Source organism: Zonotrichia leucophrys, unplaced genomic scaffold, assembly GCF_028769735.1.
Source record: "Zonotrichia leucophrys gambelii isolate GWCS_2022_RI unplaced genomic scaffold, RI_Zleu_2.0 Scaffold_85_192490, whole genome shotgun sequence".
Lineage (NCBI taxonomy): Eukaryota > Metazoa > Chordata > Aves > Passeriformes > Passerellidae > Zonotrichia > Zonotrichia leucophrys.
In genome coordinates this window covers 1-24,963 of record NW_026992290.1, presented here as the reverse complement: position 1 = coordinate 24,963, position 24,963 = coordinate 1, and the positions used below count along the sequence as shown (strand labels likewise).

At 44.0% G+C, this 24,963-nt stretch overlaps 1 protein-coding gene and 1 long non-coding RNA gene across 2 annotated transcripts; one reads left to right on the top strand and one right to left on the bottom strand.

The window, feature by feature from the left end:
- Positions 1-70: 70 nt before the first annotated feature.
- Positions 71-6,242, bottom strand: LOC135460673 (uncharacterized). Its single transcript, XR_010443274.1, has 3 exons — positions 6,164-6,242; positions 4,818-5,970; positions 71-1,262 (listed from the first exon to the last, which is right to left on the bottom strand). It is a non-coding gene; the product is annotated as an uncharacterized LOC135460673 (long non-coding RNA).
- Positions 6,243-7,098: 856 nt separating this feature from the next.
- TOX4 (TOX high mobility group box family member 4) lies at positions 7,099-23,564 on the top strand. Its single transcript, XM_064737590.1, has 9 exons — positions 7,099-7,169; positions 8,749-8,817; positions 9,811-10,041; positions 12,878-13,183; positions 14,995-15,249; positions 17,223-17,294; positions 19,533-20,156; positions 21,598-21,803; positions 23,287-23,564. Exons 1-9 carry the CDS (start codon positions 7,164-7,166, stop codon positions 23,354-23,356), a joined length of 1,839 nt encoding a protein of 612 aa, XP_064593660.1. The 5' UTR covers positions 7,099-7,163; the 3' UTR covers positions 23,357-23,564.
- The last annotated feature ends 1,399 nt before the right edge of the window (positions 23,565-24,963 follow it).

Sequence of the window (24,963 nt, the reverse complement as noted above, 5' to 3'; positions counted from 1 at the left end):
GCAAAAATTGGAAATTTGGGGGCAAAAATCGGAAATTTCAGGGCAAAAATTGGAAATTTGGGGGCAAAAATTGGAAAATTTGGGGGCAAAAATTGGAAATTTCAGGGAAAAATCGGAAATTTGGGGGCAAAAATCGGAAATTTGGGGGCTTTAAGGGGGAAAATCTGAATTTTGGGGGGGTTTAGAGGGCAAAAATCAAAAATTTGGGAGGAGTTTGAGGCCAAAAAATGGGAATTTGGCGGTTCTGAGCCCAAAAATCTGAAATTTCGGGGGGTTAGAGGAGAAAAATCAAAAATTTGGGGGTTCTGACCTCAAAAATCTGAAATTTGGGGGGATTTGAGAGGAAAAATTAAAAATTTGGGGGTTCTGAGCCCAAAAATCTGAAATTTGGAGGGTCTGAGGGTGGAAATCAGAAATTTTTGGAATTCTCACCCAAAAAATGTGAAATTTGGGGGGGTCTGGGGCAAAAAAATGGGAATTTGGGAGGTTTGAAGGCAAAAATCTGAAATTTGTGGGGTTCTGAGCCAAAAAATGGGAATTTGGGGGTCCTAAAGACAAAAAATGTGAAATTTGAGGAGAGTTCGGGGGGCACAAGGACGAAAATCTGAAATTTGGGGGGTTCTGACCCCAAAAAATGGGAATTTAAGGGGGGAGTTGAACCCAAAAATCAAAAATTTTGGGGAGTTCTGGGGGGCACGAGCCCAAAAATCCGAAATTTGGGGAGGGTTTGGAAGTTCCGACCCAAAAATCCAAAATTTGAGAAAGATTTGGGGGTTTCAACGCCAAAAATCCAAATTTTGAGGCAGATTTGGGGGTTCTGACCCAAAAAATCTGAAATTTGGGAAAGATTTGGGGGTCTCAACCCCAAAAATCCGAAATTTGGGGGGATTTTAAGGGACCAGAACCCTAAAAATGGAAATTTTGGGGGGTCCTGACCCCAAAAAATGGGAATTTGGGGGTCCCCAATTCCAAAAAATGGAAATTTGGGGAGGATTTGGGGGGTCCTGGGGGGAATTTGGGGGTCCCCAACCCCAATTTTGGGGGGGTTGGGGAGTCCCAGGGGGATTTTGGGGTGATTTGGGGATAATTTGGGGTTTTTTGGGGGAAAATTTGGGGGGTTTTGGGGTGAATTTGGGGTTTTGGGGGTCCTGGGGGTTTTGGGGTGAATTTGGGATTTTTTGGGGTGAATTTGGGATTTTTTGGGGTGAATTTGGGGGATTTTGGGGGCTCTCCTCAGGCTGGGGGGGCTCCGGAGCTCCAGGCTGTAAAGAGAGAAAAAAGTGACCCCAAAGTGAGCCCAAAGTGACCCCAAAATTGGGGGGTTTGAACCCAAAAATGAGGGGGGAAGGAACTGGGGAATTGGGGGAGCCCAAACTGGGGGGACTGGGGCCCAATTTGGGGCAAATGGAACCCCAAAATTTGGGTATTTGGGAGCCCAAAATTTGGGTATTTGGGACCCCAATTTAGGGTAACTGGGACCCCAAACTGGGGGAACTGGGAGCCCAATTTGGGGTAAATGGGACCCCAAAATTTGGATATTTGGGAGCACAAATTGGGGGAACCGAGACCCCAAACTGGGGGGAATTGGGACCCCAAACTGGGGTAACTGGGACCCCAGTGTGGCCCAAACTGGGACCCCAAACTGGCCCAAACTGGGACCCCAATTTGGGGTAACTGGGGGCCTGATTTGGGGTGACTGGGATTCCAAACTGGGGGTAACTGGGACCCCCATTTAGAACAAACTGGGACCCCAAACTGGCCCAAACTGGGACCCCAAATTGGGGTTACTGAGACCCCAATTTGGCTTTAACTGGGACCCCAAACTGGCCCAAACTGGGACCCCAATTTGGGGTAACTGGGACCCCAATGGGGCCCAAACTGGGACCCCAAACTGGGGTAACTGGGACTCCAAACTGGCCCAAACTGGGACCCCAATTTGTTGTAACTGGGACCCCAAACTGGCCCAAACTGGGACCCCAATTTGGGGTAACTGGGACCCCAAACTGGCCCAAACTGGGACCCCAATTTGGGGTTACTGGGGGCCTGATTTGGGGTGACTGGGATTCCAAACTGGGGGTAACTGGGACCCCCATTTAGAACAAACTGGGACCCCAATTTGGCCCAAACTGGGACCCAATTTGGAGTAACTGGGACCCCAAACTGGTGACCCAATTTGGAGTTACTGGGGCCCGATTTGGTGTACTGGGACTCAATTTGGCTCTAACTGGGACCCCAAACTGGGGTAACTGGGACCCCAAACTGGCCCAAACTGGGACCCAGCCCGGCCCCCCCCAGAGCCCCCCACGAGGGCCGCTCCCCTCCCCCCCTCCCCTCACGACCCCCGTGAGGGCCGATCCCCCCCCCCCCCCCATTCCCGCCTTACCTGTCCCGCCGAGCGCGTGAGGGAAAAGGGAAGGGAAATCCGCCCCCCCCCCGGCTCCGGGCCGATATTCGGGGGGGGTTTCCCCACAGAAACGATTTTTGTTTTTTTTAAAAATAATGTTTAAATAATTTTTAAATGGGAAAGGGGGAGGAGTAAATGAGGGGGGGGTGTGGGGGGGGGGGGGCGCCGCTCGTGCCCCCCCCGCGCGCGCGCGCCGAGCCCGGGGGCGCCCTCGCGGAGCGGCTCGCGGCGCAACGCAACGCGCGCGCGGCCACGCCCCCTTCCCGGCCGGCCACGCCCCTCCGCCTCGCTCCCCATTGGCTGAGCCCCGCCGGCGCCGCGCGCTGATTGGCCGGAGCGGCCGCCAGCCGGGCGCGTTGCGCACGCCCACCCGGAAGCGCTCCCCCTCACGGAGATGGGGGGGGGGGGCCTTGGTTCAGGGGTGGCCGCGGCGCTGCCGGAGCGCGCGGGGCAGGCGGGAGCGCGGGCAGCCGCGAGCCGCCATCTTGTGGCGCTGAGGGGGACGCGGGGTCCTTCGCCCTCAGAGGGAGGAAATAAAATCAGAAATTAAAAAAAATTTAAAAATAAACCCAAATCTGGCGGATTTCAGCCCAAAAAAGCGGCGGGAGCGGCGGGAATGGAATGGATTGGCCGCGGTGAAGCCGCATCGCCCCGAGCGGCGGCGGCGGCGCCAAAATCGAGGCAGGGTTTGGGGCCGGCCCCGGGATTAGGGGAAAATCGGGGGAAAAAAAATCGGAAAATCGGGCAAAAAACGGGAAAATGGGGCAAGAACGGGAAAATGGGGGAAAAAAGCTCTCGGAAATCCCGGTTTGGGGACAAAAGCGGCGAGATTGGGATGAAAATGCCCCAAAATAGCACAAAAAGGCCCCAAAAGGCCCTGAGGGATCCGGGGGAATAGAGACCTCAAAAAGTAAAAAAAAAATGGAATAAAAGGGTCCAAAATGGGTAAAAATGGCCAAAAAAGGCTCTGAACGATACGAAAATAGATTATAATGGCAGAAAAATGGGTAAAATGGCAGAAAAATGGATAAAATCAAAATAAGAATGGATAGAATAAGCATAGCAATTGATAAAATGGGCGCAAAATCGATTAAAAGGAGCACAAAATGAATAAAATTGTCCCAAAATCGATAAAATCGTCCCAAAACGAGGTTTAAAAGGTGCCCAAAAGGATAAAAATAGGAATAAAAAGCACACAATTGATAATTATGATCCCAAAATGGCACTAAAAGATCCCAAAATTTCACTAGAATTCCTCAAAATGGATTTTAAGGTTGAAAATCGGCATTAAATTGTCCCAAATTAATAAAAATAACAGAAATAATGGACAAAGTTAAGGAATTTTTCCCAAGAAACACTCGAATCTCCTCAAGTTTCTTTTTTTTTCACTAATATGAGAAAGGAAAAAGTTAAAATTTGAAATTTTTTAGGAAACTTGGCACCAAATTCTGGGTAAATCCCTCCAAAATTCAGGTTTTAAACCCAGAAAGGGGAAAATTCCCCCACATTTTCCTTATTTGTGGTAAAAAGGGTGAAAAAAATCTCAATTTCTCATTTTGGAGGAAATTTCGGTGCAAATTCAGCGTAAAACAAACGAAAAAAATTCAATTTTAACCCTGAAAAAGAGGATAAAAATGCTCAAAATTCACTTTTTTTGTGGGTTATTGACTAAATTACCAAAATCTTCCAAATTCCTCCAGTTCAAAGTTCATTGTATTGAATTAAAAATTACAATCTTACATATTTTCAAATGTTTTAAAATTTAATACGTTTTGTCCTGTTAAAAATTGTGCTTTTACCTGAAAGTGTGAAGTTACTAAAATCAGTTTAAATAAAATAATTAATTTGAAATTATTTGGGATTAGTTAAAATAATTTAAACTTATTTAAATCAGTTAAACCAATTGAAATAAATTCTTACTAAAAATTGTGATTTATATTTTTAAATTTTTCAATTTTTAAAGAGTTTATTGTAAGAGGAAAATTCAGCCTAAAAAGGAGGAAAAGCATCAAAATTTGGGGTCAGAAATTCAAATTTGGGGTGAAAAATGCTGAATTTGGGGTCCAAAGTGGGGGCAAGGAGCAGAAAATGGGGTAAAAATGGAATTTGGGTAAAAACCTGGAATTTGAGGTGAAAAAAAATCACAATTTTGGGCGAAATTCAAAAAATTTGGGCCAAAAAAGTGGAATTTGCAGTGAAACTCTGGGATTTGGGTTAAAAAAATGGAATTTAGGTAGAAAAAAAAGAACTTTGAGGAAATTAAAGCAGAGTTTTGGGGTGAAAATGTTGAAATTTGGGCAAGGACCCCCGAATTTGGGTGGAAAAATGGAAATTTTGGGATCCGAGTTTGGAATTTGGGGTTAAAAAAGGAAATTTGGGGGTCCCAGTCTGGAAGTTTGACTCCGCCCCTCACCTCTGATTGGTGCCACCCGCGATGACGTCACAGAGCTCGGACCAATGGGGAGCGCAGGGTCCTGGAAAGAGGGCGGGGCTTCATCCGTTGGGGGCGGGGCTTCCTCAGTGACCCCAAAACCTCCCGATTTCACCCCAAAATCATCTGAGAGCCCCAAATCCCCCGATTTCACCCCAAAACCTCCTGATTTCAGCCAAAACCTCCCAATTTCACTGAAAACCTCCTGATTTTGCCCCAAAATCCCAGAGGGAACCCCAAAATCTTTTGATTTTTCCCCAAATCCCCTCTGAGACTCCTCAAAACTTCAGAATTTCCCTCAAAACTTCAGAATTTCCCCCAAAACCTCCAATTTTCCCCCCAAAACCTCCTGATTTCCACCAAATTTACTCTGAGGTTCCTCAAAACCTGAGAATTCCCTCAAATCCACCTAAAACCTCTGGATTTCCCCCAAATCTTGAGATTTTCACCAAATTCTCTCTGAGACTCTTCAGAACTTTTGGATTTCCCTCAAATCTTCCCCCAAAAACTCCTGATTTCCCCAAAATCTCCTCAAATCCTCCCATTTCTTCCCCAAACCCCTCGTTTCACCCCAAATCTTCCCATTTCTTCCCCAAACTCCACAAATCACATCATTTCTTTCCCAAATCCCTCGAATCTCCTTATTTCACCCCAAATCTCGTAATTTCTCTCCCAAATCCTCTCGTTTCTCACTCATTTACCCCAAACCCCCTCATTTCTCACCCAAACTCCTCAAATCCCCTCATTTCACCCAAAATCCCCTCATTTCTCACTCCTTTACCCCAAATTGCCTCATTTCTCCTCAAATCCCCTGATTTCACCTCAACTCTCCTCTTTCCACCCCAAATTCCCTCATTTCTCACCCAAAACCCTCAAATCCCCTCATTTCACCCCGAATCCCCTCATACCTCCCCCAAGTTCCCTCATTTCTCACTTTTTTGTCCCAAATCCTCTCATTTCTCCTCAAACTCTCTCATTTCTCACTCCTTTCCCTCAAATCCCTTCATTTCATCCAAAATCCCCTCATACCTCACCCAAATCCCCTCGTTTCTCACCCAAACCCCTCAAACCTCCACATTTCACCCCAAATCCCCTCACGTCTCCCCCCTTCGCGCCCCAAATCCCCTCATTTCACCTAAACCCCTCATTTCTCACTCATTTCACCCCGAACCCCTCATTTATCCCCCAAACCCTCAAACCCGCACATTTCACCCCAAACCCGCACATTTCACCCAAACCCGCACATTTTACCCCAAATCCCCTCACGTCTCCCCTTCGCACCCAAATCCCTCATTCCACCCAAACCCCTCATTTCTCACTCATTTCACCCCAAACCCCCTCATTTCTCACTCATTTCACCCCAAACCCCCTCATTTCTCACTCATTTCACGCCAAAGCCCCTCATTTCTCACTCATTTCACCCCAAACCTCCTCATTTCTCACTCATTTCACCCCAAATCCCCTCATTTATCCCCAAACCCTCAAACCCGCACATTTCACCCAAACCTCCAATTTCACCCAAATCCCTCACGTCTCCCCCTTCGCGCCCCAAATCCCCTCATTTCATCCGAATCGCCTCATTTCTCACTCATTTCACCCCAAATCCCCTCATTCTGACTCTTTCACCCCAAACCCCCTCATTTACCCCCCAAACCCCTCAAACCCGCACATTTCACCCCAAACCCCCACATTTCACCCCAAATCCCCTCACGTTTTCCCCCAACCCCCCCCCATCCCCTCACGAACATCCCCCCCCATCCATTCCTGCCCCCCCCGCCCCTCCCACAGCCCGCGGCCCCCCCGGGCCGGCCCCAAATGCCCAAATCCGCCCGGATTTCCCCCAAAATCTGCCCCGGACCCCTCCCCCCCCCCCCCCCCTCACGTCCCCCCCCCTCCCCCCCTCAGCCCCCCCCGCCCCGCCCCTCCCCCCCCCGCCCGTCGCCGCCGATGACGCACCGCCCGCGCCGCGCGCGCCCGCCGCTGGCGCCCCGCCCCTTCCGGCGGCGCTCCGCCCCTTCTCTATGGTTCCTCCCCACATCCTCCCTGCGGGCTCCTCCTTTCCTATTCCGGTGCCGCTCTAGCTCGGTCCTCCAACACCTCTTTGCTCTCATTCCCTCTTTGTTTTTACACCAGAAAGCGCCAAAATGTATTAAAACGCCCCAAAATGAGTTTTTTTGTCACACAGAGGGGGTTTTGGTGGTTCGGTTGTGCTTGGGTTGCCCTCAGGGAGGTTTCGTCTCTATGGTGGCGGCGGCGGAAATGGCGGCGTGAGGGAGGGGCGGGGTTTCCGCTTCGGCGCGCGGCGCCCCGGGGGGGAGCGGCGGCGCGATGGAGGTGAGGGGGGGGCGGGCGTGAGGGGAAAAATGGGGCAAAAACGGCCAAAAATGGGAAAAAAGGGGAAAATCAAGGGGTTCGGGGGCGGCTGCGGGCGGGGCGGGGAGGTTGGGGCGGGAAAATGGGGGTGTGGGGAGCGGGGGGGGAAGGGGGAGAGCGTGAGGGGGAAATCGGGAGAAAATGGGGAAAAAAGGGAAAAAATGTCGTGGTGTGAGGGGAAAATGGGAAAAATATTGTGGTGTGAGGGGAAAATGGGCGAGAAAAGGGGAAAAATGGGGGTTTGGGGAGCGGGAGGGGAAGGGGGAGATCGTGAGGGGGAAATGGGGGAAAATGGATAAAATATTGTGGTGTGAGGGGAAAATGGGAAAAAATATTGTGGTGTGAGGGGAAAATGGGGAAAAATACTGTGGTGTGAGGGGAAAATGGGGAAAAATACTGTGGTGTGAGGGGAAAATGGGCGAGAAAAGGGAAAAAAGGGGGGTTTGGGGAAATTGGGAGCAGGGGGGAGAGTGTGAGGGGAAAATGAGGAAAAAAGAGGAAAATGGGAAAAAATATTGTGGTGTGAGGGGAAAATGGGGGGAGAATAGAGAAATTGGGGGGAATAGAGAAAAAACGGGGGCAAAAAGGGAAAAATTGGTGGTTTGGGGAAGTTGCGGTGTGAGGGGAGAGTGTGAGGGGGAAATGGGGCGGAAATCAGGAAAAAAGGGGAAAATGAGGAAAAATATTGTGGTGTGAGTGGGAAATGGGGAGAAAAAGTAAAAAGTGGGGGGGAAAAGGAAAGAAATTGGGAGAAAAAGGGAAAAAAATTGGGAGAAATAGGGGGTTTGGTTGAGGGGGGAGAGCGTGAGGGGAAAATGGGAAAAAAAGGGGGGGAAATGGGAAAGTTGGGGGAAAAAACGGGAAAAAGCAGAAAAAAATGGGAATAAAAGGAGGAAAAGCGGCAAAAAAGAGGAGCAAGGTGGGGGAAAAAAGGGAAAAATGGGGGGAAAAGCAAAAGGTGGGGGAATAAGGGGGGAAAGCTGGAAAAAATTAGGAAAATGGAAGAAAAAAATTGAAAAGTTGGGGATAAAAGAGAAGAAGTAAAAAAGAAAAATTTAAAAGTGGGGGGGGAAATGGGAAGAAGTTGGGAAAATTTGGGAGAAAAAAAAGGTGAAAGTGGAGAAATGGAGGGAAAGGAGAAAATAAAAATAACGGAGAAAATGGGGAAAAAAGAGGGAAAAAAATGGGAAATAAAGGGAAAATAGGGAGAAAAGGGGAAAAAGTGTGGGGAGAAAAGGGGAAATAAGAGGAAAAAGTGAGCAAAAAGGGAAAAAATGGGATAAAAAAAGATGAAAGGGAGAAAAAATGGGGAAAAACATGGAGTAAAATGGGGAAAAAGTGGAATAAAATGGGGAAAAGTGGAATAAAATGGGGAAAAACATGGAATAAAATGGGGAAAAAGTGGAATAAAATGGGGGAAAAGTGGAATAAAATGGGGAAAAACATGGGATTAAAGGGGAAAAAAGGTAAAAAAAAGCAGAAAAGGGAGGAATGGAGATAGAAAATCCAAATTTGGGCTGATTTTCCGTGGTTTGTGCAGTTCCCCGGCGGCAGTGACAATTACCTGGCCATCACCGGCACCTCTCACCCCTTCCTCAGCGGGGCCGAGGTGAGAAATGGGGAGAAAAACGGGGAATTTGGGCAAATCCCACAGAGATCCCTGTGGCAAACACCCTGGTTTGGGGCTTGGGGCTCCCAAATTCGGGGCCAAACCCTCGGATTTTGGGGTTTGGGAATGAGCTTCCAGATTTGGGTCCAGAGCTCCCCAGTTTGGGTCCCAAACCCCCCAATTTCAATCCCAAACCCCCCAAATTTCATTTTTTCCCTCCCAAACCCCCCAATTTCCCTCCCAAACCCCCCAATTTCTCTCCCAAACCCCCCAAATTTAATTTTTTCCATCCCAAATTTAATTTTTTCCCTCCCAAACCCCCCCAAATTTGATTTTTTTCCCTCCCAAACCCCCCAATTTCACTCCCAAACCCCCCAAATTGAATTTATTTTCTCCCAAACCCCCCAAATTTCATTTTTTTCCCTCCCAAACCCCCCAATTTCGCTCCCAAACCCCCCCAAATTTAATATTTCCCTTCCCAAATCCCCCAATTTCCCTCCCAAGCCCCCAAATTTTATTTTTTTCCCTCCCAAATCCCCCAATTTCCCTCCCAAACCCTCCTAATTTCATTTTTTCCATCCCAAATTTTATTTTTTTCCCTCCCAAACCCTCCAATTTCAATCCCAAACCCCCAATTTCCCTCCCAAATCCCCAATTTCTCTCCCAAACCCCCAAATTTGATTTTTTCCCTGCCAAACCCCCCAAATTTAATTTTTTTCCCTCCCAAATTCCCCCAATTTCCCTCCCAAACCCCCCAATCTCAGTCCCAAACCTCCCAATTTCAATCCCAAACCTTTCTAATTTTATTTTTTTTGCTCCCAAACCCCCCAATTGCAATCCTAAACCCCCCAATTTCGCTCCCAAACCCCCAGTTCAATCCAAACCCCCAATTTCAATGCCAAACTCCCAATTTCAATCCAAACCCCCAATTTCCCTCCCAAACCCCCAAATTTCATTTTTTTCCCCCCCAAATTTCATTATTTCCCCCCGCAGACGTTCCACACGCCCAGCCTGGGCGACGAGGAGTTTGAGATCCCGCCCATCCCGCTGGACTCGGACCCTTCCCTGGCCGTGGTCGGCACCTTCGAGGAGCTGCCCGAGCCGGGGGGCGCCGCCGCCGCCCCCTTCGCGCCCCCCGGCTACGGCGTGGGCGGGCTGGAGCTGCCCGTGGCCGTGGGGCTCCCCCCGGGCATCATGGAACAGCCCGCGGCCCTGCTCAACATGGTGAGTGAGCCCAAAAACGGGGGGGTTTGAACCCAAAATGTACAGGGGTTTAATCAGTGTGGGGGGCTGGGGCTCCCCCCCGGCATCATGGAACAGCCCACGGCCCTGCTCAACATGGTGAGTGAGCCCAAAAACGGGGGGGTTTGAACCTAAAAACATCAGTGTGGGCAGGCTGGAGCTGCCCCCCGGGCATCATGGAACAGCCCGCGGCCCTGCTCAACATGGTGAGTGACCCCGAAAACGGGGGGGTTTGAACCTAAAAAATATACAGGGGTTATCCTGAAAAATCTGGCTCCCCCCCGGCATCATGGAACAGCCCGCGGCCCTGCTCAACATGGTGAGTGACCCAAAAACGGGAAATTTAAACCTAAAATAATACAGGATTTAATCAGTGTGAGGCTCCCCCCCGGGCATCATGGAACAGCCCGCGGCCCTGCTCAACATGGTGAGTGACCCCAAAAACGGGGGGGTTTGAACCTAAAAATATACAGGGTTTAATCAGTGTGGGGCTCCCCCCGGGCATCATGGAACAGCCCGCGGCCCTGCTCAACATGGTGAGTGACCCCAAAAACGGGGGGGTTTGAACCTAAAAACATTAGTTGTGGGCACAGGACTGGAGCTGCTCACATGTGGCCGAGGGGGTTCACCCCTGTGGTCATGCTCAATGGAACAGCCCGCGGCCCTGCTCAACATGGTGAGTGAGCCTGAAAATGGGAAATTTAAACCTAAAATAATACAGGATTTAATCAGTGTGAGGCTCCCCCCCGGCATCATGGAACAGCCCGCGGCCCTGCTCAACATGGTGAGTGACCCCAAAAACGGGGGGTTTGTACTTAAAAATATACAGGGTTTATCAGTGTGGGGGGCTGGGCTGCCCGTGGCCGTGGGGCTCCCCCCGGGCATCATGGAACAGCCCACGGCCCTGCTCAACATGGTGAGTGAGCCCAAAAACGGGGGGATTCAAACCCAAAATGTACAGGGTTTAATCAGTGTGGGGCTCCCCCCGGGCATCATGGAACAGCCCACGGCCCTGCTCAACATGGTGAGTGAGCCCAAAAACGGGGATTTTAAACCCAAAAATATACGGGATTTAATATACGGGCTCCCCCCGGGCATCATGGAACAGCCCACGGCCCTGCTCAACATGGTGAGTGAGCCCAAAAACGGGGGGGTTTGAACCCAAAAACATCAGTGTGGGGCTCCCCCCGGGCATCATGGAACAGCCCACGGCCCTGCTCAACATGGTGAGTGACCCCAAAACGGGATTTTAAACCTAAAAAAATACAGGGTTTCATCCTGAAAAATACAGGGTTTCATCCATTTAATGACCCAAAAACCAGAGTTTCGAACCTAAAAAGATACAGGGTTTAATCCTGAAAAATACAGGGTTTAATCCTGAAAAACGTAGGATGTAATCCTGAAAAATACAGGGTTTATTTCTGAAAAATACAGGATTTATTCCTGAAAAATATGAGATTCAATCCTAAAAAATACAGGGTTTAATCCATTTAATGCCCCAAAAATCGGGGTTTTAAACCTAAAAAAATACAGGGTTTAATCCTGAAAAATACAGGATTTAATCCTAAAAAATACGGGGTTTAATGCTGAAAAATACAGGGTTTAATCCTGAAAAATACAGGGTTTCATCCTGAAAAATACAGGGTTTAATCCATTTATTGCCCCAAAATTCGGGGTTTTAAAGCTAAAAAAATACAGGGTTTCATCCTGAAAATGGGGTGGGAATGGTCTCCAAAATGGGGCATTGAACCCCTAAAAATAGGGGGGAAAAATTGCCAAAAATGAGGAATTTAACCCTGAAAATGGGGTGGGAATAATTCCCAAAAATGGGGAATTTAACCCCAAAATGGGCTGGGAAATAATCCCTAAAATAGGGGGAAAATTATTCCAAAATTGGGGTGGATTTAACCCCAAAAATGGGGTGGATTTAACCCCAAAAATGGGGATATTTAACCCCAAAAATGGGAATTTAAGCCCAAAAATGAGGAGAAAATATTTCCTAAAATAGAGAAAAATGATCCCAAAACTGGAGGATTTAACCCCGAAAATGGGGAATTTAAGCCCAAAAATGGGGATATTTAACCCCAAAAATGGGGAGAAAATATTTCCTAAAATAGAGAAAAATGTTCCCAAAATTGGGGTGGATTTAACCCCAAAAATGGGGTGGATTTAACCCCAAAAATGGGGATATTTAACCCCAAAAATGGGGAGAAAATATTTCCTAAAATAGAGAAAAATGTTCCCAAAAATGGAGGATTTAACCCCAAAAATGGGGTGGGAACAATCCTGAAAACATGGGGGGGAACTGATCCTGAAAATTGGATTTTTGGGGTGCAATAATCCGAATTTTGGGGCTAAATAACCAGGATCTTGGTTAAAGAATTGGATTTTTGAGGTAAATCATTGAAATTTTAATTCAATAGTTTTATTTTTGGGTTCAATAATTTTATTTTGATTTATTTTAGGAATTAGAGCCGCCCATGGGGTCCCAGCTCCCCCTCAGCCACTCAATAATGACAATTTTGGGTTAAATTTCCCCATTTTTGGGTTAAAAAACCCGGGATTTTTGGGTCAATAATTACATTTCAGGTTCAATAGCTCTACTTTTAGATTAAAATAATTTTATTTTTATTTTATTTTTATTTTATTTAGGAATTAGAGCCACCAATGGGGTCCCAGTTCCCCCTCAGCCCCTCAATAATGACAATTTTGGGTTAAAAAACCCGGGATTTTTGGGTCAATAATTACATTTCAGGTTCAATAATTGTGTTTTTGGGTTAAAATGATTTTATTTTTATTTTATTTTTATTTTATTTAGGAATTGGAGCCCCCGATGGGCTCCCAGTTCCCCCCCAGCGCCCCCGTGACCATCGAGGTTCCCCTGGGCGCCCTCAGCCCCGCCGCCCTGCTGGCCACGCCCCTGGCCACGCCCCTCACCACCATCGACCAATCGGAGCTCAGCTCGCAGCTGGGGCTGGGGCTGGGCGGGGCCGCCGCCGCCTCGGCCACGCCCCCCGGCGCTGGCCCCGCCCCCCAGGCCCCGCCCAGCCCCGAGCGGGGGCTCAGCCCCGGCCCCTCCCCCGCGGGGTCCCTGCAGGACGAGGAGATGGAGGAGTTCAGGAGGGTGAGTGGCAAAAAATGACCCAAAAACGGCCAAAAACACCCCAAAAATGGCTTAAAACCCCCTGAAATACCTGTAAATGTTCTTAAACATTTCAAAAATACAAAAAAACTGGGAGAAAATTGCTCAAAACCAGCCCAAAATAGCCCAAAATAGCCCAAAACCAGCCCTGCAGGACGAGGAGATGGAGGAATTCCGGAGGGTGAGTGGCAAAAAATGACCCAAAAACGGCCAAAAACGACCCAAAAATGGCTTAAACCACCCTGAAATATTCGTAAATGTTCTTAAACATTTCAAAAATACAAAAAAACTGCGAGAAAATTGCTCAAAAATAGCCCAAAATAGCCCAAAATAACCCTAAATCAACCCTGCAGGAATTCCGGAGGGTGAGTGACAAAAACGACCCAAAAACGGCCAAAAACACCCCAAAAACGGCTTAAAACCCCCTGAAATACTCGTAAATGTCCTTAAACATTTCAAAAATACAAAAAAACTGCGAGAAAATTGCTCAAAACCAGCCCAAAATAGCCCAAAATAGCCCAAAATCAACCCTGCAGGGATTCAGGAGGGTGAGTGACAAAAATGACCCAAAACACCCCAAAAACGGCCTGAAATGACCCAAAACCCCTTAAAAACAGCCTGAAATATTCCTAAATAGCAAAAAAATACCCAAAATTGCTTGAAAATCCCCCAAAATGTCCCAAAAACACCCAAAATACCTCAAAAACTCCGTCCTGAAATTCAGAATTTTTTGGGGTTAAACCTTCAAATTTCCCAAATCCCAAAATCCTCTCCCAAAACCCTCCCAAACCTTTAAAATTCCACCCAGAAATTTGCAATTTTTGGGTCCAAACCTCAAAATTTTGTCCCAAACTCCCTTTGAAAAGTTAAAATTTCACCTTAAAATTTGAATTTTTGGGTTGAATCCTCATAATTTTCCCTTGGACCCCAAAACCTTTCCAAATCCCAAAATCCTCTCCCAAAACCTTTAAAATTCCACTCTAAAATTTGCGATTTTTTGGGTCCAAATCTCAAAATTTGGTCCCAAACTCCCTTTAAAAAGTTAAAATTTTCATCTTAAAATTTGGACTTTTGGGTTCAACCCTCAAAATTTTCTCAAATCCCAAAATCCTCTCCCAAACCCTCCCAAACCTTTAAATTCCACCCTAAAATTTGCGATTTTTTGGGTCCAAACCTCGAAATTTTGTCCAAAACACCCCAAACTCCCTTTCTGAGACCCTTTGAAAAGTTAAAATTTTGTCTTAAAATTTGAATTTTTGGGTTCAACCCTCAAAATTTCCTCCCAGACACCAAAACCTTCCCAAATCCCAAAATCCTCTCCCAAAACCCTCCCAAACCTTCACATTTTGTTCCGAAATTCGCCATTTTTTGGGTCCAAACCTCGAAATTTTGTCCAAAACTCCCTTTCCCTTTTCAAAGGGTCTCTTTAAAAAGTTAAAATTTCACCTTAAAATTTGAATTTTTGGGTTCAACCCTCAAAATTTTTTATTGGACCCCAAAACTTTCCCAAATCCCAAACCCCTCTTTGCAAACCCTTCCAAACCTTTAAAATTCCACCCTAAAATTTGCGATTTTTTGGGTGCAAACCTCAAAATTTCGTCCCAAACTGCCTTTGAAAACTCAAAATTTCATCTTAAAATTTGAATTTTTGGGTTCAATCCTCAAAATTTTCCCAAATCCCAAAACCCTCATTGCAAACCCTCGCAAAACCCGAATTCCACCCTGCAAAATCCCCATTTTTTCACATAAAAACCCCAAAATTTCGCTTTTTCTCCCCGTTTTTTTTTTACCAGCCGCCCCCAGCAGCCCCCTCCCCACCCCCGGCCCCCCCGGCTGCGCCCCCAGAGCCCCCCCGGCGGGCGAAGCCCCCCAAGAAGGCCAAGAAGAAGAAGGACCCCAACGAGCCGCAGAAGCCGGTGTCGGCCTACGCGCTCTTCTTCCGCGACACGCAGGCCGCCATCAAGGGCCAGAACCCCAACGCCACCTTCGGCGAGGTCTCCAAGATCGTGGCCTCCATGTGGGACTCGCTGGGCGAGGAGCAGAAACAGGTATTGGGGTGAAAAACTGAAAAAACGGGAAAAAACGGCGAAAAAATGGGAAAAATCGGTGAAAAAATGGGGAAAATCGGTGAAAAAATAGGGTTAAAAATGGGGCAAAAGTGTCCAAGGTCGTGGCCTCCATGTGGGACTCGCTGGGCGAGGAGCAGAAACAGGTGAAAAAACGGGAAAAAACGGTGAAAAAATGGGAAAAATCGGTGAAAAAATGGGGAAAATAGCGTTAAAAATGGGGAAAATCGGCAAAGAAAGGGTTAAAAATGGAGTAAAATGGGGGAATTGGTGTCCAAGATCGTGGCCTCCATGTGGGACTCGCTGGGCGAGGAGCAGAAACAGGTGAAAAAACGGGAAAAAACGGTGAAAAAACGGTGAAAATCGGTGAAAAAATGGCGAAAATCGGTGAAAAAATGGGGAAAATAGGGTTAAAAACGGGGTAAAAACGGGAGAAAAACAAGGGAGAAATGGGGTCAGATCGTGGCCTCCATGTGGGACTCGCTGGGCGAGGAGCAGAAACAGGTGAAAAAACGGAAAAAACGGGAAAAAACGGTGAAAAAATGGGGAAAATCGGTGAAAAAATGGCGAAAATCGGAGTAAAATTGGGGTAAAAACAGGGGAGAAATGGGGTCAGATCGTGGCCTCCATGTGGGACTCGCTGGGCGAGGAGCAGAAACAGGTACTGGGGTGAAATCCTGAAAAAACGGGAAAAAACGGCGAAAAAACGGTGAAAAACGGTGAAAAAATGGGGAAAAAGGGAAAAATGGGTAAAAACGGGAGAAAAACAAGGGGAGAAATGGGTCAGATCGTGGCCTCCATGTGGGACTCGCTGGGAGAGGAGCAGAAACAGTGAAAAATGGGAATTATGGGAAAACGGAAAAACGTGAAAAAATTGGGTAAAAACGGTGAAACCGAAGGGAAAACGGGGAAATCATTTCGGCCAGTTTCTTCCCCATTTTTGCCCCAATTCGTCAAATGATTTTTGCCCCATTAAAACCCTTCCACAAATTTTGCTCATTCACCAACTTTGCCCCATTTTTATCCAATATTGCTCCTTTTCTGCCCATTTCCCCTCATTTTACCCCCATTTTTACCCCATTTTTGCCCCATTTTTGCCCCATTTTCCCTGCATTTTTGCCCTTTTTCTCCCCCTTTTCTGCCCCATTTTTTTCTCTATTTTTGCCCTTATTTGCTGAATTCTCCCATTTTTGCCCCAATTTATCCCCCTTTTTTGCCCCATTTTCTGCCTCATTTTCCCTCCTTTTCTACCCCATTTTCACCCCATTTCCCCCTTACTTTAATCTCATTTTTGCCCCTACTTATTCTAATTTTTACCATTTTTGCCCCAATTTACCCCTTTTTTGCCCCTATTTTACTCCTCATTTTCCCTCATTTTTCCATTTCCCTATTTTTGCCCCATTTTCACCCCATTTTCCCCTTATTTTAATCTCATTTTTACCCTATTTTTTACCTTGTTTTTTCCCTATTTTTACCCTATTTTTGCCCCATAATTTACCCCATTTTCCCCTGATTTTGTCCCATTTTTTACCCTATTTTTGCCCCATTTTCCTATTTTATTTTTACCCTATTTTTCCCCTATTTTACCCTTTTTTACCCTATTTTTGCCCCATATTACCCATTTCTGATTTTGTCCATTTTACCCCTATTTTTGCCCCATATTACCATTTCCCTATTGTCCCATTTTTTACCCTATTTTTACCCCATTTTTCCCTCATTTTTCCCTATTTTTCCCATTTTTACCCTATTTTACCCATTTTGCCCCATATTTGTACCCATTTTCCCCTCATTTTGTCCCATTTTACCCATTTTCCCTATTTTGTCCATTTCCACCCTATTTTGCCCATATTTTACCCCATTTTCCCCTCATTTTGTCCCATTTTTTACCCTATTTTTGCCCCATATTTTCCCCCATTTTTGCCCATTTTTCCCATTTTTTCCCCCATTTTTTCCAGGTGTACAAGCGCAAGACGGAGGCGGCCAAGAAGGAATACCTGAAAGCTCTGACGGCCTACAAGGCAACCCTGGTAACCCCAAAAACCCCAAAATTCCCCCCAAAAAAACCAAAAAAAACCAAAATTAAAAAATCCACACCAAAAAATCCCAAAATTCAGAAAAAATCCGCAAAAAAAACCAAAAAAATCCACCCAAAAACGGCCCAAAAATCAAAGAAAACCCACAAAAAAAAACCCCCCAAAATTTAAAAAAAATTCACCCAAAAAATAAAAAAAAAACCACCTAAAAATAATAAAAATCCACCCAAAAAAGGCCCAAAAATCAAAGAAAACCACCAAAAAAAAACCCCCAAATCTCAAAAAAAAGCAACCAAAAAATTTTTTAAAAATCCACCCCAAATAAACCCAAAAATCAAAGAAAATTCACCCAAAAAATCCAGGAAAAAATCCACCTAAAAATAATAAAAAATCCACCCAAAAAATTCAAAAAATTCCACGCCAAAAAACCCAAAAAATCAAAGAAAATTCACCCAAAAAATCCAGGAAAAATCCACCTAAAAATAAAGAAAAACTACCCAAAAAATTAAAAAAAATTCACCCCAAAAAACCCAAAAATCAAAGAAAATTCAGCAAAAATATCCAGGAAAAATCTACCTAAAAATAATAAAAAATCCACCCAAAAAATTAAAAAAAAATCCACCCCAAAAAACCCAAAAATCAAAGAAAATCCAGGAAAAAAATCCACCTAAAAATAATAAAAAAATCCACCCAAAAAATTCAAAAAAATCCATGCCAAAAAACCCAAAAATCAAAGAAAATTCACCCAAAAAATCCCCCTAAAAATAAAAAATAACCACCCAAAAATTAAAAAAAATCATTTCAAGAATCCCAAAAAATCCACTTAAAAAATCCACAAATATTCACCCAAAATTCCCCCAAAAAATCCACCCAAAAAATAGACTAAAATTTTAAAAAATCCACCCAAAAAATAGACTAAAATTTAAAAAAATCCATCAAAAAAATCACAAAGAAAATCCACCCAAAAATTCCCCAAAAATAAAAAAATTCTCTAAAAAATCAACCCCAAAAAAATCCTCAATTTTTTCCTAATTTTTAATGAATTTGTTCTCAATTTTTAATCAATTTAAAATAAATTTTTAATCAATTTTTCTCCATTTTAAACCAATTTTAATAAATTTCAACCAATTTTAGCCAATTTTTAATCAAATTTTAGCCAGTTTTAATCAATTTTTAATCTATTTTTAATCCATTATTACTCCAATTTTAATTCAATTTTATTCAAGTTTTAGTCTAATTTTAATTTAATTTTAATCAATTTTAACCAATTTTTAATCTATTTTTAACCAATTTTTAACCATTTTTTAATCAATTTTAATGTACTGAATTTTTAATCAATTTTATTCCACTTTTAACCTAATTTTAATAAATTTTTAATCCATTTTTAATCAATTATTACTCCAATTTTAATTCAATTTTATTCAAATTTTAATCTAATATTGATCTAATTTTAATCAATTTTAACCAATTTTTAATCTATTTTTAACCAATTTTTAGCTGATTTTTAATCAATTTTAATGTAACGGAGTTTTAATCAATTTTAATCAATCTTTAACCTAATTTTAATGAATTTTTAATCCATTTTTAATCAATTATTACTCCAATTTTAATTATATTTTAATCAAATTTTAATCTAATTTTAATCAATTTTAACCAATTTTTAACCATTTTTTAATCAATTTTAATTTAATGAATTTTTAATCAATATTTAATCAAATTTTAATCAATTTTTAATCAATTTTAAGTACTTTTCAACCAATTTTAACCAATTTTTAATCAAATTTTAACCAGTTTTAATCAATATTTAATCAAATTTTAATTAAATATTACTCCAATTTTAATTCAATTTTAATCAAATTTTAATCTAATTTTAATCTAATTTTAATTAATTTTAACCAATTTTTAATCTATTTTTAACCTATTTTTAACCATTTTTTAATCAATTTTAATGTACTGAATTTTTAATCAATATTTAACCAAATTTTAACCAATTTTTAATCAAATTTTAACCAGTTTTAATCAATATTTAATCAAATTTTAATCAAATATTACTCCAATTTTAATTATATTTTAATCAAATTTTAATCTAATTTTAATCAATTTTAACCAATTTTTAACCATTTTTTAATCAATTTTAATTTAATGAATTTTTAATCAATATTTAATCAATTTTAAGTCATTTTAACCGATTTTTCCCAATTTTAACCAATAATTTCTTTTTTTTCCCCCCAGACCTCCACGGACCCCCCGGAGCCCGACCCCGCCCCCACCGCCCAGGCCCCGCCCCCTTCCCCCAGCCCCGCCCCGCAGGCCCCGCCCCCCGCCGCCAGCCCCGCCCCCCAGGCCCCGCCCCCCATCACCAAGATCCTCATTCCCAAGCAGCTCCTGCTGGGCGGGGCCGTGGGGGAGGGGCCGGCGGGGGGCGGGGCCTCGGGGGGCGTGGTCACCGTCATCCCGGTCAGCCCCGCCCCCAGCTCCGCCCCCCGCCCCGCCCCCCCGGCGCTGGCGCGGCTGCAGCCCCCGCCCCTCACGCAGATGCCCCTCCCCCCGCCCTCGGTGACGTCACCGCCGGGCGCCGCGGCCACGCCCCCCCCCTCCCCGGCCCCGCCCCCCTCGGCGGCCCCGCCCCCTCCCCCCCCTTTGCAGCAGGGCCCGCCCAAAATCCGCGCCCCTCCCCCCCTGCACATCAAGGTGCTGGCCCCGCCCCCGCTGCACGTGGTGGGCGTGGCCTCCGCCCCGGCCCCGCCCCCGGCGGTGGCGCAGCCCCTCCCCCAGGCGGGGCATGCAAATGAGGGGGGAGGGGAGGAGGAGGAGGAGGAGAGAGAGGGCGGGGCCGAGCTGGTGCTGCAGGCCGAGGTGAGGAATGGGGAAAAACGGGGGAAATTGGGAAATTTGGGGGAAAAATGGGGAAATTGGGAAATCTGAGGGGAAAAATTGGGGAAATTGGGAAATTTGGGGGAAATTGGGAAAAAATTGGGAAATTTCGGGAAAATTTGAGGGGAAAAATGGGGGGAAATTGGGAAATTTGGGGGAAAATATGGAAATTTGGGAAAATTTGGGGGGAAAATGGGGAAAAATTGGGGGGAAATTGGGAAATTTGGGGGGAAAAATGGGGGGAAATTGGGAAATTTGGGGGAAAATGGGGGAAAATTGGGGGGAAATTGGGATGTTGGGGGGTTAACTTGGGGAGAATTCGGACTTTGGGGTGGAAAAATGGGATGTTGTGGGGGAAATTGGGGGAAAATGGGAATTTTTGGGAGTGAAAATGGTGGAAATGGAGAAAAAATTGGGGAACAAAGGGATTTTGGGGTGGAAAATGGGGTTTTTGGGGGAAAATTGGGAAAATGGGGCTTGGGGGTTCTGAGCGGGGTAAAAATTGTGTGGGGAAAATCGGGAAAATCTGGGGAAAATGGGGTAAAATTACGGAGTAAAAATGGGTGGGAAATGTGATTTTCAGGGTATAAAAATGAGGAAAAATCGGGAAAAATTGGGATTTTTGGGGGGTAAAATTGCGGGGTAAAAATGGGTGGGAAATGGGATTTTTTGGGGGGTAAAATGGGGAAAAAATCATTAAAAATGGGTAAAATTATGGTGTAAGAATGGGTGGGAAATGGGATTTTTAGGGTGTAAAAATGAGGAAAAATGGGGGGAAAATCGGGGGAAAATTGGGATTTTTGGGGGGTAAAATTGTGGGGTAAAAATGGGCGGGAAATGTGATTTTTAGGGTATAAAAATAGAGGAAAAATGGGAAAAAATCGGGAAAAAATTGGTATTTTTGGGTGGTAAAAGTGGGGGTAAAAATGGGTGGGAAATGGGATTTTTAGGGTATAAAAATGAGGAAAAATCGGGGGAAAATTGGGATTTTTGGGGTGTAAAAGTGGGTGGGAAATGTGATTTTTAGGGTATAAAAATGAGGAAAAATTGGGATTTTGGGGGTAAAAGTGGGGGGTGAAATGGGGTAAAAACGGGTGGAAAATGTGATTTTTAGGGCATAAAAATCGAGGAAAAATGGGGGAAAAATCGGGGAAAAATTGAAATTTTTGGGCAGTAAAAGTGGGGAGGCAATGGGGTAAAAAATGGGTGGGAAATGTGATTTTCAGGGTATAAAAATGAGGAAAAATTGGGATTTTTGGGGGGTAAAAGTGGGGGGGAAATGGGGTAAAAATGGGTGGGAAATGTGATTTTTAGGGCAAATAAAAACGGGAAAAAAGGGGAAAAATCTGGATTTGAGTGCTGCAAATGGGACAAACGTCCAAATGTCGACATTTACCCAAAAATGGAATTTTTCCCCCCAAAGGCGGAGTCGCCCCCGCGCGTGGAGCTCGTGGCCGAGGTGGCCGAGGTGGGGGCGGAGCTGGGGGCGGAGTCTCCGCCCGGAGGGGGCGGGGCCTCGTGGCCGAGGGGGCGGAGCTGCGTCCGGGCCGGCTGCGAGCGGGCGCCGGTGGCCAGCGGGGACTGGGACGAGGAGTTCTGCTCCAGCGAGTGCCTGGTCAGACACTGCAGGTGGGTTTGGGGAGAAATCCGGGGAATTTGGGAAAAACTGGAGAAAAAACGGTGATTTTCGGTGAAAAAACGGCGAAATTCGGCCAAAAAATGGCGATTTTAGAGCCAAAAACGGGCACTGGGAGGAGGAGTTCTGCTCCAGCGAGTGCCTGGTCAGGCACTGCAGGTGAGTTTGGGGAGAAATCACGGGATTTTGGGAAAATTGGGGAAAAAAATGGTGATTTTCGGCGAAAAAACGGCGAATTTCGGCCAAAAAACGGCGATTTTAGAGCCAAAAAACGGCGATTTTAGAGCCAAAAACGGGCACTGGGAGGAGGAGTTCTGCTCCAGCGAGTGCCTGGTGCGGCACTGCAGGTGAGTTTGGGGAGAATTCATGGGATTTTGGGAAAAACTGGAGAAAAAACGGAGTTTTTCGGTGAAAAAACGGCGAAATTCGGCCAAAAAATGGCGATTTTAGAGCCAAAAATCGGCATTTTCTGAGCCCAGAAATGGCCATGCCTGAGCCAAAATTCGCACTTTTTGTCCCAGAAATAATGGCATTTTTTGAGCCAAAATTTGGTAATTTTTTATCACAAAAATGGAGTTTTTTCACCCAAAAAATGGAGGGTTTTTTCAGCCAAAAATGGCACATCTTGAGCCAAAAATAGCAGGTTTTGACCAAAAATTTGTGGCATTTTTTGACACAAAAATGATGTGTTTTAACCCAAAAATGGCACATTTTGACCCAGAAAAGGCCATTTTTTTGTCCCAAAATTGCCTTTTATAACCCAAAATTTCCCTTTTTCACCCAAAATGTCCATTTTTAATCCAAAATTACCAAGTTTTGACCCAAAATTCCTTTTTTTGTCCCAAAATTGCATTTTTTACCCCAAACCCACCATTTCTTGCCCCAAAATTGCCAATTTTTAACCCCAAAATTCCCATTTTTCACCCAAAATCTCCATTTTTTTTACCCAAACCCACCATTTTTCAACCCAAAACTGTCAAATTTTTTTTTCTTCCCAAAAATCCCCATTATTTACCCAAAAATTACCATTTTTTGACCCAAAATGATCCTTTTTTGAACCAAAATTCCCGTTTCTTGTCCTAAAATCCCCATTTTTTCAGCCAAAATCCCCATTTTTCACCCAGAATTACCATTTTTCGACCCAAACCCTCCATTTTTCAACCCAAAACTGTCAAATTTTTTTTTCTTCCCAAAAATCCCCATTATTTACAAAAATATTTTACAAAAATATCATTTTTTGTCCCAAATGATCATTTTTTCAGCCAAAATCCCCATTTTTTGACCTAAAATCCCCATTTTTTGAGCTAAAATCCCCATTTTTTGACCGAAAAATCCCCATTTTTTGAGCTAAAATCCCCATTTTTTGAGCTAAAATCCCCATTTTTTGAGCTAAAATCACCATTTTTTTTCCCCAAACCCCCCTTTTCCCCAAAATCTCTGTTTTTAACCAAAATCTCTGTTTTTTCCCCGTTTCAGGGACGTGTTCCTGGCCTGGTTGGCCGCCCGGGGCAGCGGCAGCGGCGGCAGCGTCGTTTTCGTGAAGTGACCCCGGATTTGGGCCAATTTGGGCCTTTTTGGGCCATTTTGGGCCATTTTGGCTCCCCCACAGGGACTTTGGCTTTTTTCGGGAGGTTTTGCCCCAAAATCGGGCGGGAATTGTAAAAAAATGGAATTTTGGGGGGGAGAAAAAGCGAAAATTTGTGTCGGGATGGGAAATTTATTTTTTTGGGCTTCAATAAAAATCGAGGTTGAGCACCAAAAATGAGTTTGGAGCCAAAAAGTTCATTTTTACACCCAAAAAAAATCCAGTTTAGATAAAAAAAAAAAAAATCCCATTTTAACCCGAAAATTCCACTTGAAACCCCAAAAAATCCAGTGTTAGACCAAAAAACCCCTTTGAAACCCCAAAAACCCAATTTAGACCCAAAATATCCCATTTGAATCCCATAAAATCCCAATTTAGACCAAAAAATCCCATTTTAACCCTAAAATTCCACTTGAAACCCCAAAAAATCCAATTTAGCCAAAAAAGCCTTTTGTAACCCCAGAAATCCAATTTAGACCCAAAAAATCCCATTTTAACCCTAAAATTGCACTTTAAACCCCAAAAAATCCAGGTTTAAACCCAAAAACTCAAATTTAGACCAAAAAACCCCAAAAACCCAGTTTAGACCCAAAATATCCCATTTGAATCCTGTAAAACCAATTTAGACCCAAAAAATCCCATTTTAACCCTAAAATTCTATTTTAAACCCAAAAAAATTCCATTTTTTAGACCCAAAAAAATCCAATTTGGACCCAAAAAATCCAATTTGAACCCCAAAAAATCCCATTTGAATTCCGTAAAATCCAATTTAGACCCCAAAAAATCCCATTTTAACCCCAAAAATCCAACTTGGACCCAAAAAATCCAATTTTAACCCCCCAAAAAAATCCAATTTAGACTCAAAAAAAAATTAATTTGAACCCCAAAACAAAAATCATTTCAACCCCCAGAAAATTATTTTAGACCAAAAAAATCCAATTTAAATCCCCCAAACCTCCATTAAACTCCCAAAATTCACAAAAAACCACAAAACACATTTTTTATTATTTTCACCTTTTTTATTTTTATTTTCACCATTTTTTCCTTTTTTTTAGTATTTTTTAATCATTTTTTTCCTTTTTTTCCCCAAAAAACCCCCACACGTTTTCTGTCCAAATTCTTTTATTTTCTACTCCTCCTCAAACCCCAAAAAAACCCAAAAATTCCCCAAAAAAACTCCCAAAAACCAACAAAAAAAACCCATAAAAACTCCCCAAAAAACCTAAAATTTCACCCCAAAAAAATCCCAAAAAACCCCAAAAGAACCCCCAAAAAAAGCCCTAAAAAAACCCCAAATACCCCCAAAATAAACCAGAAAAAATCCTTTAAAAAAACAGGAAAAAATTCCCCCCAAAAACACAAAAAAACCCCAGAAATAACCTCCCAAAAAACCCCAAAAATTCACAAATTCCCCCAAAAAAATTCTAAAAAAAACCCTAAAAAATTCCCCAAAAGAAACCCCAAAAAACGAAACCCAAAAAAACCTAAAAGAAAAAATAAAGCCTCAAAAAAACCTAAAAAAACCCAAAACAAAATAAAAACCCAAGAGAAAAAAAACACAAAAAAAA

What these genes read in the sequence shown, in the direction of transcription:
- TOX4 (XM_064737590.1), top strand. An exon ending in CCGCGGCCCTGCTCAACATG is followed by an intron (nt 10,042 to 12,877) that starts GTGAGTGAGCCC and finishes TATTTTATTTAG; the next exon opens with GAATTGGAGCCCCCGATGGG. An exon ending in TGCCTGGTCAGACACTGCAG is followed by an intron (nt 21,804 to 23,286) that starts GTGGGTTTGGGG and finishes TCCCCGTTTCAG; the next exon opens with GGACGTGTTCCTGGCCTGGT.